We start from the raw sequence: 21552 nt of genomic DNA, 5'->3' as shown, positions 1-21552 counted from the left end.
AACAAAACAAAAACAAATCAGTGACCAATATAGCCACCTTTCTTTGCAAGGACAATCAAAAGCCTGCCATCCATGGATTCTGTCAGTGTTTTGATCTGTTCACCATCAACATTGCGTGCAGCAGCAACCACAGCCTCCCAGACACTGTTCAGAGAGGTGTACTGTTTTCCCTCCTTGTAAATCTCACATTTGATGATGGACCACAGGTTCTCAATGGGGTTCAGATCAGGTGAACAAGGAGGCCATGTCATTAGATTTTCTTCTTTTATACCCTTTCTTGCCAGCCACGCTGTGGAGTACTTGGACCCGTGTGATGGAGCATTGTCCTGCATGAAAATCATGTTTTTCTTGAAGGATGCAGACTTCTTCCTGTACCACTGCTTGAAGAAGGTGTCTTCCAGAAACTGGCAGTAGGACTGGGAGTTGAGCTTGACTCCATCCTCAACCCGAAAAGGCCCCACAAGCTCATCTTTGATGATACCAGCCCAAACCAGTACTCCACCTCCACCTTGCTGGTGTCTGAGTTGGACTGGAGCTCTCTGCCCTTTACCAATCCAGCCACGAGCCCATCCATCTGGCCCATCAAGATTCACTCTCATTTCATCAGTCCATAAAACCTTAGAAAAATCAGTCTTGAGATATTTCTTGGCCCAGTCTTGACGTTTCAGCTTGTGTGTCTTGTTCAGTGGTGGTCGTCTTTCAGCCTTTCTTACCTTGGCCATGTCTCTGAGTATTGCACACCTTGTGCTTTTGGGCACTCCAGTGATGTTGCAGCTCTGAAATATGGCCAAACTGGTGGCAAGTGGCATCTTGGCAGCTGCACGCTTGACTTTTCTCAGTTCATAGGCAGTTATTTTGCACCTTGGTTTTTCCACACGCTTCTTGCGACCCTGTTGACTATTTTGAATGAAACGCTTGATTGTTCGATGATCACGCTTCAGAAGCTTTGCAATTTTAAGAGTGCTGCATCCCTCTGCAAGATATCTCACTATTTTTGACTTTTCTGAGCCTGTCAAGTCCTTCTTTTGACCCATTTTGCCAAAGGAAAGGAAGTTGCCTAATAATTATGCACACCTAATATAGGGTGTTGATGTCATTAGACCACACCCCTTCTCATTACAGAGATGCACATCACCTAATATGCTTAATTGGTAGTAGGCTTTCGAGCCTATACAGCTTGGAGTAAGACAACATGCATAAAGAGGATGATGTGGTCAAAATACTCATTTGCCTAATAATTCTGCACGCAGTGTACAGTATACTGTCCTCTGTAGTATATATACACAGTATACTGTCCTCTTCCGTGTTAATTACTTTACACATTTTAGTGTCATCTGCGAAAATTGATACTTTACTATGCAAGCCTTCTACAAGATCATTAATAAATATATTGAAGAGAATAGGGCCCAATACTGACCCCTGAGGTACCCCACTAGTGACAGTGACCCAATCTGAGTATGTACCGTTAATAACCACCCTCTGTTTTCTATCACTCAGCCAGTTACTTACCCACTTACAGACGTTTTCTCCCAGTCCGAGCATTCTCATTTTATATACTAACCTTTTATGTGGTACAGTGTCAAATGCTTTGGAGAAGTCCAGATATACGACATCCATTGATTCGCCGCTGTCAAGTCTAGAACTTACCTCCTCATAGAAACTGATTACCGGTAAATTAGTTTGACATGACCGATCCCTCACGAAGCCATGCTGATATGGTGTTATTTGCTTATTTTCATTGAGGTGCTCCAAGATAGCATCTCCTAGGAAACCTTCAAACAGTTTACCCACGACAGATGTTAAACTTACCGGCCTATAGTTTCTGGGCTCTGTTTTTGGATCCTTTTTGAATATTGGCACCACATTTGCTATGCGTCAATCCTGTGGAACACTCTCTGTCCGTATAGAGTTCTTAAATATCAGAAATAAGGGTCTGGCTATGACATTACTTAATTCTCTTAGTATACGGAGGTGTATGCCATCTGGTCCTGGCGATTTGTCTATTTTAATCTTTTTAAGACACCGCTGTACTTCTTCCTGGGTCAGAGAGGACACTTTTAATGGGGAATAAATTTTTACATTCTGCATTTCATCTGACAGTTTATTTTCTTAAGTGAGTACAGTGGAGACAAAAATATTTAATAGCTTTGCTTTTTCCTCATCGCTCTCTGCAAATCCCCCCTCATTGCTCTGTAGAGGGCCGACACCTTCAGACAGGACTTTACATAAAAGAAGACCCTTCCCCTCTCCGGTTTTGGCAATCCTTTCTAAACAGACTGTAACTCTGTACATTAACCGCCCAGTCATAGCTATCATCCAGCCATGTCTCAGTTATTCCCACTGTCATAGCTATCATTCAAGTGTCTGTTATTCCCACTGTCATAATCCTCCTCACACATCACTAATTCCAGTTCCCCAGTTTTATTAGTCAGGCTGTTGGCATTAGTATACATACAATTAAAAGGTTTATGTATATTTTTTACCCTACACCATTCCTCCCCCAGTGCCATTACCTTGCCCCCGGTCTCTATCTGCACTATCCCATCCTATAACGTAATTCCCCCTCCCCCCCAGTCCCTACACACACCTCCAACCTTCTAGCCATCTTCACCCCCAGCACAGCTGCCCCTTCCCCATTGAGGTGCAGCCCGTCCCTACGATAGAGCCTGTAGCCGATAGAGAAGTTGGCCCAGTTTTCCAGGAACCCAAACCCCTCCTTCCTACACCTGTTCTAACTACACAAGTATATTTTGAGAAAACAGCGCCACTGTGGGTTGGTGAAGGTATTGCAGCTCATCCCCATTGAAGACTGAACTGCAATACCAGACACTGCCTGTGTACAAGAGTGGCGCTATTTATGGGGAAAAAACAACACCCTTTTTTCAAGTCCTAGAGAACCCCTTAAAGCGAGGACGCCCCAACACTAACACCACACTGCGCCGCAGTTTAGTTCTACCCTATTTTTTTTATAATATGAATTTTTAGTGATGAATGGCAAATACTTGAAATTTTATGTCTATGTGGAAATCATGAATCCAGGGGAGGCTCGGATTATGGGTTTTACCAGATGGAGGCTCCCTTTTAATAATTCACGGTTCTACATTAAAAGCTGGAAGGTAAATACTAATTCACATAAATGAGTTCATCCAATATTTATGCCCTTCTGAAAGTAGAATTTAATTAAGACCTAAGCCTTCTTCTCAAGTCTTATGTATACGCACATGGCGTGATCGCAGCAGTAATCCGGCGGTGAGGCTCCGTCCTGACGTATTCTTCATGGATCTTGCTCGGTATTTCCCAGACTCTCATATTTATGCCAATAATAAAAGAATTAACTTGCATGCTCCACCCTTAGACTGTGAGTGGCGGTGTAAATCTGCTATGCTGAATGTCGCCCCCTACTGAGTAATGTAGGGGCAGGGTCCTTTGGTCATGTGCGTTCTACAACTGTTTCACCTGCCTCCCCCACCCACATGCATGCCCGAGCATGTGTTCCCAATAGGGAGAGGGATGCAAGTAGCCGCCAGACACCTCTGGTGGCAGCTTTTCTCCTGGAGAACCAAAGGATGGGGCAACATCGGAGGAGTGTCAGAAGCCCACCCCTACCCATTAGATGTCCCGCCGAACCTGCCAAAATCGGGGACTTGAGTGAAGTATGGCGTCCATTAAAGGGGTTATCCCATGATTGATGTAAAGATTAAAAATCCGACATCATACAGCACATGACAATCTCTTTCTAACAAAGCTAGAACCAGCCCTGTACCTCACATGGATCTAGAGATCTCCTCATTCATTACTCTCCTAGATTTATATCAAGCTGGCAGCTCGGGGGGCGTGTCCTTTCTGCTGCAGCTCAGGGGGCGTGTCCTTTCTGCTGCAGCTCTCTACCTATCACAGCTCAGGAGGCAGTTGAAGGATGAAACTGAGCATGTGCGACCATCTCAGTTAACCAGAAAATGAAATAAGAAAAAAAAAACTGCAGGTGGTGCTATACAGATACATTTTATTGAATAGCTTAGTGGCTGTGCTAAATTTTTTATTACATACAATTACAAAAGTATTCAGATCCAGGAGCTGATTTGAAAACTAGGATATTTTTCGTGAGACATCCCCTTTAAGAATACACATCAGTCCCGTTTGGCTCTAAAGCTAGTCATACACAGTTAACCGATCCTGCCAATTTGAGTCAGTATGAGGTGTTTTGTGACCTCCCGACTGTCCTCATGGTGGACAGAGGGTGGAAAAGGAAAATTGGGCATTTCGGAGCCCACCAGGCAGAAAGTTGTCCTATCCTTCCATTTTCTATGACATAAGGGATCCTTAGTTTGGTCCAGTCATTGGGTCGTAGCGTGCTCCGTTGTTGTAAGTTTAGTGACCGCTCTGCGGTAACGTGTCAGATCAGGCAAGTGGATAAACTACAGGGCGCCACTGGCCTTTCAATAACTTTATTTAGAAAAATGTTAAAAACATAAATAAGTCAACCTATAAGGACAACGACGGGAGCCTCTTCTGAAACGTTGCTCACCTTCGAGTCCAGGTCGCAGCGGTGACGTCGTCCTCGGAGCCTTGTTTTTAAGTCAACTACTTCCTGTTTGGAGCCTCTTCGTTGACAGATATAACAATGGAGTAGTAGTGAACGAGGGCCAAGTCCAAGAGGAAGTTGTGGATCTATTGTTGATCTGTGCGAAGGAAAACAACAGGGACGGGAAGTAGTTGTATGTGGAGTTCTGTCCCATTTTCAAGGGAAATGTAATGGGGGTGGGGAGAGGGGGACGGGGGGCTATAAATATATTATATAGTGCTACGTTCATGTACAGTCCTATCAGGATAGTGAGTTAGAAATACATGGCTGCTTTCTTCCAGAAACAGCGCCACTCTTGCCCATAGGCTGTGTCTGGTATTACAGCTCAGCCGCATTTAGTTGACTACCGCAGTACCAGACACAGGCCGTGGATCTTGAGCACCATATTAATTTCTGGGGTCATCACCATTATGGAAGCCGACACTAGTCCTAAAGGGGTTTCCACCCAGTCTGCCCGGACTCTTGTGCCAGTGGCACCATTATGAACCACTGTGGAGCTCCGTACTAGGGAAATATGCCGCTCGGGGGTCTGGATTGTGACTTTTTCCTTCGTCTCTCCGCAGAGCCCCCGAAGAAAAGCAAAAATCCGTGGTTCCCGAGGAATGGATGCAACTGGCAGTGGTGGCGTGCGGAGATCGCGTCGAGGAGACCGTCACCATGGTGAAATCCGCCGTGCTCTTCAGCGTCAAAAAAATCAGATTCCACATATTCGCCGAGGACGCATTAAAACCCGAATTTGACCAGAAGGTAAGTGAACAACATATTATCACAGAGAATCATAGACTTCACCACCATACCATGACCTCATAAGAAGAAGCAGAGGGACCACCTTTATGTGAGCCTGTTAATGGGGTCTTTTAGGCTTGTCCATGTGGCGCTGTCCGATGCATTCACTGGAATGGAGCTGAGCTGCAGTACCAGCTGTAGGCACATGCATGTGGGTGGCGCTGTTTCAGATTCTGCAGCCATGACCCCCTTCGATCTGATGATCGGTTAGAGGGGCTGTAAGAAATGATTTGTCCTGTAAGGTCCTTTTGGCCGCCTGGGCTTGCAGGGGTTAATGATTGACTCTTTATCAGCCACAACATTATTAAATAATAATAATTAAATAATCCGTATTAGTTGACAGTCATCACTAGTGTTGGGTGAGCATGCTTAGCCGAATAGCAGTTCGGCTCAAGCATCGCTATGCTCGGCCGAATACCGCGTGTGCTCGAGCGCGATGCTCGAGTCAGTGTTTAGTCAGTATTTTAGCCTCCATTTCTGAAAAGTTTCTGGCGGGATTCGAACTCCCAACCTTCTACATTACAGCCAAGAATGTAAACCACTACACTATCGAGCTGCATGGCCAGTTACAAAAAATAAAATAAAAATTTGACTTCTGCTGTATAGCAATACTTACTAGTAGTAAGTATTCCTATACAGCAGAAGTCTAATTTTTTATTTTTTTTTGTAACTGGCCATGCAGCTAGATAGTGTAGTGGTTTACATTCTTGGCTGTAATGTAGAAGGTTGGGAGTTCGAATTCCGTCAGAAACTTTTTAGAAATAGAGGCTAAATTTTATATATTTGATATTTTTTTTAGTAACTGGCCATGCAGCTCTATAGTGTAGTGGTTTACATTCTTGGCTGTAATGTAGAAGGTTGTGAGTTCGAATCCCGCCAGAAACTTTTCAGAAATAGAAGCTAAATTAGATTTGAATACACACTGGGTGTCCCCAAGAACTGACTCAAGTCAGAGCATGGACTCCTAAGCCAAACTAGAGTCCCGACACCCTCCCCTCTTCAGAGCAGGGGGTGCCTGGTTTAATGCTCAGGTCATCGGGAAGTGTTCTACTCGAGCACCAGAGCACACGAGCACTTTGATGCTCGACCAACACTAGTCATCACCTGTCAGTCAGCAAGTCCTCAGAGGTGTCTGTCACGCCCATTGATTTAGTAGAGCGTTATCCCATCCCCGGTGTTTTATGGAAGCCTGTGTCTGCAGCATGATAGCATGAAGGCTACAGGCTGTTGTAAGCAGCAGTCTGGAGTGTAATACAGGGCAGGGGCTTAGCCGGTGGCGCCTGTGTCTGGGTGCGAGGTCACTGGGGTTTGGGGGTGCTTCACCCGGAGGTATGGCAGCAAACTGAGTCTTTGCCTTGGCTCAAGGGCAGGTGAGGTTCACATGAGATTATTGGCTTCCGCTAAGCGCGTCCATAGGGCGGGCTTTCTGAAATTTTGATATTGATGACCTATTCCCAGGATAGGTCATCAATATCAGATTGGCCGGGGGTTCGACACCTAGGACCCCCACCGATCAGCTGTTTGAAAAGGCTGCTGCACTCCGGTGAGCGCTGCAGCTTACCAACCACAGCGCCATCCGTTGTATAGTGGCTGCGCTTGGTTTTGCAGCTCAGCACCATTCACTTGAGCCACATGACTAATGAAAGTGAAATCACTGGCCTAGGAAGAAGCCTAAGTACTCACGGAGCGCTCCGGCCTCTTTGTAGAGTTGATCTGTGGGGGTCTTGAGAGTCGGACCTATCAATATGTAAAATCCCAGTGAACCCCTTTAATGTTTAATATTCTTAGTGCCCAAGTTACCGATGAACGTGACGTCACTAACGTAGGAAGTGGCTACCCATGGGCGCCAAGGGGGCAAGTCCATTCAGGCTGACGTAAGTCCAATTGAGCAGATTTTTATGCTACATGGTTCCTGTCGGCGGCTTACTCTCCCCATTGAGAACACTTGCACACTCAGCAGAACCAAGTATGCATGTGTACAGGGAGGTCGGGCAGAACGGCAGGTTGCTGAATGTCAGGAATTGAAAGTGTTAGGTTTCCATTCAGCTCAAGAAAGCAGAGCTAATCTTGATAATTTATCGCTTCTCTTCCAGCTCGGAGAATGGCCGCGTCAGCTCTCCAGAAAGTTCGAGTACAAGATCTACCCCATTACATTTTCGGTTGGAAACGCTCAGGAATGGAAGAAATTATTCAAACCCTGCGCGGCTCAGCGGCTCTTTCTTCCGGTAAGCGATTGGATTCAGGTTTCTTCATCTTATTCCGCGTCTGGTCATCTACAAGGGATTAGATGCTGCTTTTACTTTCTCCCTCCGGCCAGGAATGTCTTATGGCTTCTTACCTCCCTCCTGGCCGGCATATGTTTTTCTGCTTCTGATCTTTTCGCCATGTGATTTGCTCTCTTTGAAGACCCCGGTCACAAGTTTGGTCCCAGTGCCAGCAGAGCTGAGCGTGCCAAGGCATGGAATACAGATTCTGCTGCCCGGATTCTTCCCATAGTAAGAATAGCCAACCTACTGAAAGTGTGTCCTCGTGAGAGAGACAAGGGAGGAACAATGGGACCATTTAAAAGATGGGAGGTGAACGCACAGGGTTAATGGAAACGGTGGTTCTGCTTAAAGAGACAGTACACCTAGAAATGAATGGGGGGGGGGAGCAATGACTTATCGTGATCATGTCACAAGACCTTTAGTATACTTACAAAAGGTGCAGCAAAATTGTAATCGAAAATCCTTCCAAACTTGTCCATTTCAGCTAGAGGCTGACTGAGAGGTGGGGCTTCCTGTTCACTTCAGCTGGAGGTTGACTAAGGGGTGGGGTTTCCTGTTCACTTCAGCTGGAGGCTAAGGGGTGGGGTTTCCTGTTCACTTCAGCTGGAGGCTGACTAAGGGGTGGGGTTTCCTGGTCACTTCAGCTGGAGGCTGACTAAGGGGTGGGGCTTCCTGTTCACTTTAGCTAGAGGCTGACTGAGGGGTGGGGCTTCCTGTTCACTTCAGCTGAAGACTGACTGAGGGGTGGGGCTTCCTGTTCATTTCAGCTGGAGGCTGACTGAGGCTTGGGGCTTCCTGTTCATTTCAGCTGGAGGCTGACTGAGGGGTGGGGCTTCCTGTTCACTTCAGCTGGAGGCTGACTGAGGGGTGGGGCTTCCTGTTCACTTCAGCTGGAGGCTGACTGAGGGGTGGGGCTTCCTGTTCACTTCAGCTGGAGGCTGACTGAGGGGTGGGGCTTCCTGTTCACTTCAGCTGGAGGCTGACTGAGGGGTGGGGCTTCCTGTTCACTTCAGCTGGAGGCTGACTGAGGGGTGTGGCTTCCTGTTCACTTCAGCTGGAGGCTGACTGAGGGGTGGGACTTCCTGTTCACTTAAGCTGGAGGCTGACTGAGGGGTGGGGCTTCCTGTTCACTTCAGCTGGAGGCTCTACTGAGGGGTGGGGCTTCCTGTTCACTTCAGCTGAAGGCTGACTGAGGGGTGGGGCTTCCTGTTCACTTCAGCTGGAGGCTGACTGAGGGGTGGGGTTTCCTGGTCACTTTAGCTAGAGGCTGACTGAGGGGTGGGGCTTCCTGTTCACTTCAGCTGAAGGCTGACTGAGGGGTGGGGCTTCCTGTTTACTTCAGCTGGAGGCTGACTGAGAGGTGGGGTTTATTTAAAGAGGAGTGGCTTAGCTTATTTGGTTTCCCATTTAAATTGGTGAAAGTCCCTATAGGTGGGGCGGACACCTTCTGAAATACATATTGAAGACTGCTTTCATGACATGACTCCCCAGTTTGCATTCATTTTCTGTTGCTGGGTGGCCCTAGGTTTAATGTGAATCTCAACTTTTTAGTATTAGGTGTGTTTTTTTTTAGGCACTAAATTAAGATACAGATCTGCAAATCCTCTGCATAGACATATATCTAAAAAGGGGTTCCCGCAGTCACCACCAGAGGGAGCTTATGAGCTTAGTACATACCATGTTGTTATTATTATTGAGTATAAACAGTATGCAGTAAGCTCCTGAGCTCCCTTTAGTGGTGGTGACAGGAAGTGTTAACTTTATGATTTTACTGGAGCTTGGTATTTCTGATACAGAGCTCCAAAACCCTCTGCATAGACATACATTTAAAACAACAGTGCCTGCAGTCACCACTAGAGGGAGCTTATGGGATCTATAATTGGGTTCAATCAGGTATTTACCGGATGCAGTGTGCTCCCGAGCTCCCCCTAGTGGTGGCAGCAGGAAGCTTCCGTTTTATCATTTTACTGGAGATTTTGAGCTTGGAATCAGAAGACGGAGCTCTGACCACTATAAGGATATATTAAGAAAGGAATCAGAGCTTGATTTAGATTGTTGCTCACATGTGGACACAGCAGAGCTAGAGACTGACAGACGCTTCATACAGTTGTGTGTTGTTTCAGATGTCTCATGGAAGTAAGACTGTGCCCGTGGGAACAAACCCTGATTGATTTCATTATGCAGTGTTATATGTATATGATTTCACTGTTTTAATCCCCTGATGGAAGGAAACACTCCGGACCCCCAAACGCTAGAGCCATATGGGACATAAGAGGGGAGGGGGTTAAGTCGGAGCACCTGTTCCTTAGATTTACTGAAAACATCCTGGCATTGGACATCCTGCTGATTTCTTAATACTCTGCAAACTTCCACCGTTAACTCTTTCCATTCTGCAGTGACATTAGTATGCTTCTGCCATTGTTGTATACTTTGCATTTCACCTTATACTGGCAGGGTGGGATTCTCCTGTAGGCACGGAAGACCCCGTTGCATTGTACGTGTCTCACCCTGTAGCTGTGGACTGTATTGCAGCTTTGCCTTCTACAGCTGGTAAATATAAAAAAGCCCCAATGGCAGACTAGTGCTAGAGTGAATAGTCACTGCTGGTGAGATGTGTGGTCAGGGACGCGTCCCTGGTGTCTAGTGGTTTGGTGAGAAGGTATGCAAACAAGCTCTGCCTCTGATGCCACCAGATGTAAGACAGATATGCTATAAGTCAAGGTTCGACCCTTTAAATAGGCCTTGAGACATAACTAGGATAATAACTAAGCCAGCATCTCATCTGCAGACAGCTGTTTCAGGGTGATTGCGCCTCATCACTGCAGAGCAGAGAGTACTGGCCTAACAGGGTAAGAGGCCTAAGTCAGGATTTTGGGGAAGGGGGTGGGTATAATCTCTCCTTACAGAGAGTGCCTTAATCAGCGTGATAGGCCATACATGCGCCTCTGGAATTCTGGTAAGAAGGTATGCAAATCAACTCTTAGCAAGACTCTAAGGCCTCTTTCACACGGGCGTCATGTTTTTTGCCCGGATAAGATGCGGGTGCGTTGCAGGAAAATGCACGATTTTTCCGCACGAGTGCAAAACATTGTAAAACATTTTGCACGCGTGTGAGAAAAATCGGTATGTTTGGTACCCAAACCCGAACTTCTTCACAGAAGTTCGGGTTTGGGTTAGGTGTTCTGTAGATTTGTATTATTTTCCCTTATAACATGGTTATAAGGGAAAATAATAGCATTCTGAATACAGAATGCATGGTACAATAGGGCTGGAGGGGTTAAAAAAAAATTTAAAAAAATTTAACTCACCTTAATCCAATTGATCGCGCAGCCCAGCTTCTCTCCTGTCTTCTTTCTTCAGGACCTGGGTAAAGGACCTGTGGTGACGTCACTGCGCTCATCACATGGTCCATCACATGATCTTTTACCATGGTGATGGGTCATGTGACGGGCCATGTGATGAGTGCAGTGGCGTCATCACAGGTCCTTTTCCCAGGTCCTGAATACAGAAGAGCAGCCGGCTGCGCGATCAATTGGATTAAGGTGAGTTAAATTTTTTTATTTATTTTTTAACCCCTCCAGCGCTATTGTACTATGCATTCTGTATTCAGAATGCTATTAATTTCCCTTATAACCATGTTATAAGGGAAAATAATAATGATCGGGTCTCCATCCCGATCGTCTCCTAGCAACCGTGCGTGAAAATCGCACCGCATCCACACTTGCTTGCGGATGCTTGCGATTTTCACGCAGCGCCATTCACTTCTATGGGGCCTGCGTTGCGTGAAAACCGCACAAAAAAGAGCTTGCTGCGATTTTCACACAACGCACAAGTGATGCGTGAAAATCACCGCTCGTGTGCACAGCCCCATAGAAATGAATGGGTCAGGATTCAGTGCGGGTGCAATGCGTTCAACTCACGCATTGCACCCGCGCGGAAAACTCGCCCGTGTGAAATGGGCCTTAGGGTATATTCGCACATCTGTATGTGTTGTGCGGATCCACAAAACACGGACACCAGCATTGTGCACCGCACATCGCCGGCAATTGCGGACAAGAATAGGACATGTTCTATTTTTTATTTTCTTTTGCGGAACGGAAGTGCGGATCTGCAAATGCAGATGCGGACAGCACATTCCGGCCCCATTGAAAATGAATAGAACGGATGCAGACCCATTTTGCGGATGTGTGAATACTGACATTTGCTGGTTTGGTGCTGACATGCAAGTGTCCCTAGGTTTATTACCTAGGTGTGTCTCTGGTGTCCAGTGGTGCTGACATATGAATGTGTCCGTAGGCTTATTGCTTAGGTATGTCCCTGGTGTCTAGTGGTTGTATACTTGCATATGAAAGTGTCCTTAGGCTTATTACCTATGTCCCTGGTGTCAAGTGGTTTGATGCTCACATATGAAAGCATCCTTGGGATTAGTCAGCATTCTGCCCTGCCTCTATGCTGGATGTTAAATGAGGCATTGGTGTACATTTTGGCCAAAGCGTAATAAGCCACTCACCACGTCAAGGTCGCCTCTATGAGTGGTCCCTAACACTAGTACCTACCTATTATGGGCCATGATAGCCACACAAAGTCCAGGGAATGCAGGTACTGCTTGAACGCCAAGCACACTCTGCTTTTAACCCCGTCCGGTGCCATTACAGCTTTCATCGGATCCAGGGATGCAAGTACCAACATGCACGCTGAGCCCACCATATACTTCTCCTGGACCCAATGGCTACTGGTAGGCGCTATTAAAGTAGACTCAGTTTTATACTGACTTTAAAACCAGCCTCCAGGGCAGACTAACTGGCCAGGTGTGCATGACTGCATGGAGATCGCCACGCCTCCAATATATACTACAAAGAAAAAAAGTGGGGGATTCAGTCAGCACAACCCTGTATGCAGGTGCACATCGCTATGGCGAAATACACATACAAACGCAAAAGCACAGATGCAATAGCACTCTGCAACCAGCACTCTGGTGGGCTCAGCATGCATGTTGTTACTTGCATCCCTGGATCCGATGAAAGCTGTCACGGCACTGGACGGGGTTAAAAGCAGAGTGTGCTTGGCGTGCACGCTGACCTGCGCTCCCTGGACTTTGTGTGTCTGTCATGGCCCATAAACAGGTAGGAACTAGTGTTGGGGACCACTCAAATAGAGGCGACCTTGACGTGGTGAGTGGCTTATTACGCTTTGGCCAAAATGTACACCAATGCCTCATTCAACATCCAGCATAGAGGCAGGGCAGAGTGCTGGTTGCAGAGTGCTATTGCATCTGTGCTTTTGCGTTTGTATGTGTATTTCGCCATAGCGATGTGCACCTGCATACAGGGTTGTGCTGACTGAATCCCCCACATTTTTTCCTTGGGATTAGTGCCCATGTCTCTTGTGTCTAGTGGGTTGATGCTTACATACTCTAGTGTCCTTAGATTTAGTGCCCATGTCCCTGGTGTCTAGTGGTTTGATGCTCACATATGAAAGCATCCTTGGGATTAGTGCCCATGTCTCTGGTGTCTAGTGGGTTGATGCTTACATACTCTAGTGTCCTTAGGCTTATTGTCCATGTCCCTGGTGTCTAGTGGTTTGATGCTTACATATTAAAGTGTCCTTAGGTTTACTGCCTATGTCCCTGGTTTATGATGCTCACATATACAAGTGTCCCTGTCCCTGTGTATTCTGTATATATGTCTTTGCGAAGGGACCATGGTTGTGACCATATTGATGGGTAGGACCTCAAACCAAATGCTTCTATCCCTATAGTAAATCCAGTTCAGGCATTAAACCATCTTGGTGTATACAAACCAAGTAGAGATGCTTTGAGCAGCATGGTGCAGGAGCAGAGGCGCCCGTACCCTGGAGGTCCTGGCACGTCTGTCTATTATATGCCCATAGGGACTGTGAAATGCTTCATTTATCTTGCGGTGGCGCCGCAGGAAAAGTGAACACTTCCCGTCAGGTTCCTCTACCGATTACAGCTGATCGCTGTGAGTTCCTTACCCAAAAGCCCCTTTATGTACTATGGGCTTTTGCCTTCGGGTGTAGAGCACTCCGAGTACACATATACCAGACCGTAAGTGCGCCATTTATTAAGCATTAGGTGAGAAAGTGCCGGCTGTGGATTACAAATGAAATTGCTTTGCCTTAAATGACTTTTTGAGCAGGATGCGGGGAGCGCTTCCATCCGTTGGGGTGTATTAAATGTTAAGTGTTCATCTTTCAACCAGGGATTGCTGGGCGAGATTACATCTCGTGGCGAGTTAGAGATAATTACGAAGCGCGTTGAAGTGATTGACTGCGCGCGGCAGCTGTTGGGTTGAGTGCGCGGAGGTTAATTACAGTGTTGTCTCCAGTGATATTGCACCTTTTTATCTACCTTCAATGTAAGGTACGGAAGTGCGTTACAAGTTCTCACTTCTCCGGCTGCTAAATGGCGGGAGCTAACGCGTTTCTGCAACTATCAATTTAGGACTTCTTGGTATTTAATTACCATTGTCACCTTTACTGATGGTAATTGTTGTCTCGTGAAGTTGTAAACTGCCTGTATCGCCGCTCAGGTCATGGCTGGGGTATAATTTGGGTGCTTTATGTTTGCTACATAGTATAGTCTGTTCTTTTTTTAAAGGGATTTTTTTTCTGGCAGTACAATATTGATGACCTATCCTCCAGATATCAATTGCCTATCTGATCAGTGGGAGTTCAACTCCTGACACCCCCGCCGAAAAGCTCTTGGATGAGCCAGTGACATCATATCCATCCATGGTCTATGGGCAGCTCAAGCGAATGGTCCTGGGCTGCAATACCAGGTACAGCCACTAAACGATGTATGGCGCTGTGCTTGGTAAGCTGCGGGCGCAGTGCTCATCTGATCAGTGGGGGTGTCGGGAGTCAGACCCCCATCGATCAGATATTGATAGGCTGTTCATTATATTGTATTCCCAGAAAACCCCTTTAATCTCACTACTTAAAGGAACACTAGCCCGGGAATCAGCAAACTCCGGCACGCCAGCCGTTTGGAAACTACAACTCCCAGAATCCTCCTTTCACTTCTATGGGAGTTACAAGAATAGCGGAGAAAGTGTGCATGCTGGGAGTTGTAGTTTTACAGCAACTGATATGCTGATGGTGAAACGGTTCTCATTGTCTGAACATTGTGTTTGTTTAAATGAAGTTAAATGATCTGGACTGGCATTCTGCTGTTTGGCCACAAGATGCCGCTGTTTCCTAAGCACAGCAACAGACTGCATTTCATGTGATGTTGGGAGCTCTCAGGGCGTAAGATCGTGCACGCACCTCATTACAGTGTTGGCGCCTAGGGACTGAGACCAGGCCTGTAGTTAGTTAGTTCGGGTCTCTGTTTGTGTCAGGCCACAAGTGTTACTACTGTTCATTGCAAGGACTCCATAACTTAAAGTGACATTTCACATTGGAGAGCTGATAAAATTCTCACCAACTCAATCCAGGCTGGCGTTTTGCTCAGAAGGAATATTCAGGCGTGTGCAACAGGACCAGGTATGGGAGGGGGAATCCTGTAGATCTGTGTAAGATTGTAAGCTGTTGTGCTGCACCGCAGGCTAGCCCGTACCACACACCCATACAGTTATTCTTGTTCTTTTAAGGTAATAACAGGTGGTTTAGTTGTGCCCGTCAGTAGGTAAATTACTTCTCTTTCCTCCTGCATCCATCGGAGGGCGCTGTGGTATGCAGCACAAGGGTCTCAGCCTTCTGCCTGGGTGTATGTAAATTTATTGTATGTTCTCAGCATGCGTGGTTGTGTTTATTGCCACATTTAGGTAAAATTCTGTTTATTGCCACATTTAGGTAAAATTCTGTATCCTGGGGAGCCCACCCCGGGACACGGCTTACATATCTATCCTTGTATCAGATTGGGCACCTGTTATAGGGTGAAAAGGAGCCCAGCAATGGGTGCTGCATGTTACACAATCCTAACAGTCCACTGGGGGGGGGGGGGAGCTCACTGCATACAGGATTTTATGACTCTTATTGTATTCAGTGCCAGCTGTATAAATCTATAGGCAGTGAGCTCCCTCTAGTGGTGGCAGACGGAATTTAATTTTACTATGTAGTCCTGAGGGGGTGGAGGGAATGTGAAGCGGGACGTCTGAAAAATGCAGCTCTGATGCCAAATAGTAAAAATCCGAAAATATGTGAAATGATATACCAGTGTGTGCATTAATCTAATATGTATCTAGTAAGCTGCTCATCTGCATTACCATGAATATTAATGAACCTTTCAACTGGGACAGTTTGATAAGTAGGTTAACACTACAAGAAAATAAAGATTGCAGTTGGATCCGACACCTATTGCGTAATCAGGCGATGAGAAGCTTTTGGTATTTCGTTTGCTAGTATATGTTCCAAGATGTTAGGTGTAGTTGTACGAATAGAACACACATGTCGTCTCTGTTTAGGCTGTGACGGCCTAATGTATCAGCAGGACATGACACGTACATTTTTAAGTATATTTAGGTGACATTTTCTTGCCAGCTTTGCAGTATAGACAGGGACAGTTTCAGCAGAGTCATTTCACTTTCTGTTTCCTTTAAAGGCATTTTCAGGGACTTAAATGGGTTGTCTTAGATATTTTTACTGATGATGTCATCAATTTCTGACCCCCACCGATCAGCTGTTTTCCCTAGTCCTTCTGACGACACGTTCATCGGTCACATGGCCTCGGCGCAGCTCAGCCCTATTGAAGTGAATGGAGCTGAGCTGCGATACCAAGCACAGCCACTATACAATGTACGGCGCTGTGCTTGGTGAATAGGGAGAAAGCCTTAGCACTACTGCAAGCGCCGGTGCCTTCTCAAACAGCTGATTGGCGGGGGGTCCCGGCTGTGGGACCCCCATTTATCAGATACTGGTATCAAGAGGATAGGTCATCGGTAAAAAAAACAACTTTTAAATATTAATGGCCTGTCGTCAGTATCAGATCTGTGGGGGTCCAACTTCCAGCCCCCCCGCTGATCAGCTGAAGGCTCCATCCACCGTGTAGTGGCCGTGTCGGGGTACTACAGCTCAAATGAATGGGAGCTGAGCTGAAGCATGCTGGTGCCAGTAACTACAATGTGAACGGAGCCCTCCATTCACTGTGTAGTTTCCAGTGCTGCTGGTTGACCAAAACAACTAATCGGTAGGGGTGCTGGGTGTCGGACCCTCACCCATCTGATAGGATAAGACATCAATATCTAAGTCCCTTTAACTCCCATGTATTGCAACTGCCATAAAGCAAATACACCCGCTGGACGCCCCGTCACCATAGATGCGGCCCCGTCCTCGGGGGTTACTGATGTTGGACGACCAAAAGCAAATTCTATGAGGAATTATATTAAAATAATAATAATTTATAATAACCTCCTGTGTTTTTCACGGACAGATGATCCTGCAGGACGTGGACTCCTTGCTGTACGTGGACACGGACGTCCTGTTCTTGAGGCCTCTGGACGACATCTGGGACTTTCTCAAGCACTTCAATGACACCCAGCTGGCGGCAATGGCTCCCGAGCACGAGGTCCCCAAGATTGGCTGGTACAGTCGCTTCGCCCGGCACCCATTCTACGGCGCGACCGGCGTCAACTCTGGGGTGATGCTGATGAATCTGACGCGGATTAGGAAGCAGCAGTTCAAGGTGAAAGGGGTTAACGACGCCTCTCGCTACATAGAACATAAATCAGAGCGCTTGATAATTTGCTGGATGAAATGTATCTGGACGGATGAGTGCGCTTAATGTCCCCGAGCGAGAGGGGAGGAGAGAATCGGTGACACATTAATGGTCTCTCCAGCGGGAGGGGAAGACGTTCCTTCGAGGGAATGGAGATAATGGGATTTTTCATGCAAGGACTGTTACTAGAAAGAAATATATTATCAATGTTAGAAAGTCTCCTTGTTTCATTTACAGAGGTCAGCGTTCTTGCCGAGCTTTCTTAAAGGGACAGGGACATTTTTGTTCCTCCCATATAGTATCACATAACACAAGTTAAATAAAGGACAAGAAAATTTGTCTAGCTGACCGTACACTTTAGAAAGCTCACCGCCTCCGAGCACTTCTTCGGCCGACCACCCCACGCACGTGCATACATTCTGAACAGGCAGAGGGGAGTAAGCCGCTGCCGGACACCTGCTTACTTCCTTTGAAAACAAAAGGATAAGACATGTTGACATCCAACAGCCCGATCCTATTCTCCCCCGAAGGCAGAGGACTCTGAGGATCAGGAGGTCTTTACACACATTAGATGCTCAGCCGATGTACACCCAGTATGCACGGGCAAGCTTAAAGGGGTATTCCAGCTAGATGATGTGTTGCATGACTGTGGCTAGGAGGCGCTTCAGTGGAGCATTGGTACTCCATTTGAAGTCCACGGCCTTGACGAGGGCATGCAGTGATGGGTGGGACGATGATAAGAAAAAATGAATTAATAGACTGTTTTCCTTTATAAAAACTCATCAGACTCCAACACCCTTCGTTCCCCCCTGTGTGATCAGCCCAAGTGCATCAGTTCCCCCCCAGTGCCATCAGCTCCACTATCCCCCAGTGCCATCAGCTCCACTATCCCCCAGTGCCATCAGCTCCACTATCCACCTGTGCCATCAGCTCCACTATCCCCCTGTGCCATCAGCTCCACTATCCCCCTGTGCCATCAGCTCCACTATCCCCCTGTGCCATCAGCTCCACTATCCCCCAGTGCCATCAGCTCCACTATCCCCCAGTGCCATCAGCTCCACTATCCCCCTGTGCCATCAGCTCCACTATCCCCCTGTGCCATCAGCTCTGTTCCCCCAGTGCCATCAGCTCCACTATCCCCCACCCCAGTGCCATCAGCTCTCCCCCACCCCAGTGCCATCAGCTCTCCCCCACCCCAGTGCCATCAGCTCTCCCCCACCCCAGTGCCATCAGCTCTCCCCCACCCCAGTGCCATCAGCTCTCCCCCACCCCAGTGCCATCAGCTCTCCCCCACCCCAGTGCCATCAGCTCTCCCCCCCCCCAGTGCCATCAGCTCTCCCCCACCCCAGTGCCATCAGCTCTCCCCCACCCCAGTGCCATCAGCTCTCCCCCACCCCAGTGCCATCAGCTTGCCCCCCCTAAGAGCCGGTACGAGTGATGAACCAGGCGGCAGCGGTCCAGAGTGCCCCGGACAGCAGGAGGTAAGTAATCCAGCCATAGAGCATGACTCGGTGACATATATTACAGAGAAGAAGCGGTGACCCCCCCCCCACATGTGTCAGTCTTTACTGTAGTTCTGGCATTCTGTTTATGAAGGCACTCTCTCTCAGGTTCAGTCACAATCCGCTTTTGATGAGGACTTCACCCCTGAGCACTGATTTATTGGGGGCTCCCTATAGTAGTTTCTATTCCTATTATTGCTGAGCCTGCAGCTCACACCCCGGTGTTTATTACATACGCCCCCTCCATGCTGACTGTGCCCTTCTCCAGACTCTTCAGCTTCTTGCTAATCGTCCCATTGACTGCGGAGTGTAAGTGCCGCTCATCCGCAACCCCGCCGCCCAGTCAGGATACTTTTCATAGATTGTCTGTCCGGGCTCTGGAAGCCCTGAGCTCAGCAGTAATGAAGCTCGCAAGTGCTCGTCACCAGGGGCGGATTAAGTGCATGATAGGCCCTGTCTACCCAACTTGCCCCCCCCCCTCCATTTTAGTTTAGTTTTTTTTTTTTGTATAAAGATGCTGCGGTGCTTCATGGGCGCCACAGTCTCTTCTTAGGCCATATGACATCTTCAGACTAAAAAAGAATACCCCAAATTGGGTCCTAAACTGAAAAATTTGGTTGCCAAATTTAAAATACATATAATTGTAATAAAAAAGACTTGGAGGAGAATACAGCACCACATACCTCTTACATCCAGGGACATCTCCTGTCATGTAGACCTTCTCTTTCCTCTTCTCCTCCGTTAGACCGCCATGACTAATTCTTTCAGCCGCATCTCGTCTCTACAGTTTGTAACACAGACACGTTAGATTTCTCAATTTTTCCCTCAACCTCCCCATCCTGGTGTCCCCACAGTGTCATCCTGCTGCCACCCCCAATACTGTGCCCGTTGTGCCCCCCAATGCCCCAGGTACTATACTGCTGAAAAAATAGTGACCCTAATAGACATAATTGGAGTCATTTATCAAACTGGTGTAAAGTAGAACTGGATTTCCAAAAGGGCTGTCAAATATGAAAGGTGGAATCTGATTGGTTGCTATGGGCAACTAAGTCAGTTCTACTTTACACCAGTTTGATAAATTACCCCAAATGTCCCTATAGTGTCCACAGCAGCTATAATGTCCCCTAGAGTGCCCCCAGTAATAATAACACCCTATATTGTGCTCCAGGCAATAATCCCTGTATGGTGTCCCCAGAAATAATAGAATTGCCCCTACAGTGCCTCCCCAATAGCAACACCCCCATATAGTAATTTTCCCCAAACTGCCCCCATACAGTAGTTTGCCCCCACATAGTAATTTCCCCACACTGTTCCCCCACACAATAGTTTTCCCCACACTGCCCCCACATAGTAATTTGCCCCCACAGAAATTACCCCACACTGTCCTCACATGGCAATTTCCCCCACACAATAGTTTCACCCACACTGCCCCATATAGAAATTTGCCCCCACATAGTGTCCCTCCCATAATAATTTGCCCCCACACTGCCCCCACATAGCAATTTGCCCCCACACTGCCCCCATCTAGTAATTTGCCCCCACATAGTATTCCCTCTCATAATAATTTGCCCCCACACTGCCCCCACATAGCAATTTGCCCCCACACTGCCCCATCTAGTAATTTGCCCCCACATAGTAGTCCCTCTCATAATAATTTGCCCCCACATAGTGTAGTCCCTCTCATAATAATTTGCCCCCACATAGTGTAGTCCCTCTCATAATAATTTGCCCCCCCACTGCCCCCACATAGCAATTTGCCCCCACATAGTGTAGTCCCTCTCATAATAATTTGCCCCCACATAGTGTAGTCCCTCTCATAATAATTTGTCCCCACATAGCAATTTGCCCCCACACTGCCCCATCTAGTAATTTGCCCCCACATAGTAGTCCCTCTCATAATAATTTGCCCCCACACAGCAATTTTCCCCCACATAGTGTAGTCCCTCTCATAATAATTTGCCCCCCCACTGCAATTTGCCCCCACATAGTGTAGTCCCTCTCATAATAATTTGCCCCCACACAGCAATTTGCCCCCACATAGTGTAGTCCCTCTCATAATAATTTGCCCCCCACTGCAATTTGCCCCCACATAGTGTAGTCCCTCTCATAATAATTTGCCCCCACACAGCAATTTGCCCCCATACTGCCCCCCAAAGTAGGCACATGAAATAAAAAAATTAAAAATGAACAAAAAATGAAAAGATAAAAGATAAATACTCACCTATGTCCAGGGCCAGGCTCTTGCTCGCAGAGGAAGGCGGGATGAGTCAGGCGCGTCACAGTGCTGCGTCCCGGCACAGGCGCGCGATGACGTCATCACGCACGCCTGCGCCGGGATTTCACTACCGCATAGGCCTCAGGCCTACAAGGCCTGAAGCCTATGGCGGTGATCGGCAACGGGACAGGGAGCTATGCGCTCCCGTGCCCCGCCGCAGTATGTGGGCGTTCGGGTCAGCGTTGGGCCCCCCAGCGGTGCTGGGCCCGGGGCTGCCGACCCGAACGTCCCTATTGTAATCCGCCACTGCTCGTCACCTGCAGTCCCCGGCCGCCCGCACCATGTCACCCCAGATCTCTGTAGTGTGCTGTTTCTTGCAGTGAAGTTGTGGACATGAAGTGGACAGTACTTACCTTTCCTGTAGGGCAGGCATGCTCAACCTGCGGCTCTCCAGCTGTTGCAAAACTACAACTCCCAGCATGCCCAGGCAGTCTTCAGCTATCAGCCTACAGCAGTGCATGGTG

At 47.5% G+C, this 21552-nt stretch overlaps 1 protein-coding gene across 1 annotated transcript in view; it reads left to right on the top strand.

Annotated features, from left to right (window-relative positions):
• The window catches only part of GXYLT2 (glucoside xylosyltransferase 2), a 48548-nt gene that overhangs the window by 17857 nt on the left and 9139 nt on the right, over positions 1 to 21552 (top strand). The window contains exons 2-4 of the mRNA XM_040407114.1: positions 5146 to 5329; positions 7462 to 7593; positions 17027 to 17278. Of these exons, the coding sequence (XP_040263048.1) occupies positions 5146 to 5329; positions 7462 to 7593; positions 17027 to 17278 (568 nt within the window). The remainder of the gene's footprint in view (positions 1 to 5145; positions 5330 to 7461; positions 7594 to 17026; positions 17279 to 21552) is intronic.

The sequence above is a fragment of the Bufo bufo genome, chromosome 9 (assembly GCF_905171765.1).
Source record: "Bufo bufo chromosome 9, aBufBuf1.1, whole genome shotgun sequence".
Lineage (NCBI taxonomy): Eukaryota > Metazoa > Chordata > Amphibia > Anura > Bufonidae > Bufo > Bufo bufo.
This window is presented reverse-complemented; position numbering and strand designations above follow the sequence as displayed.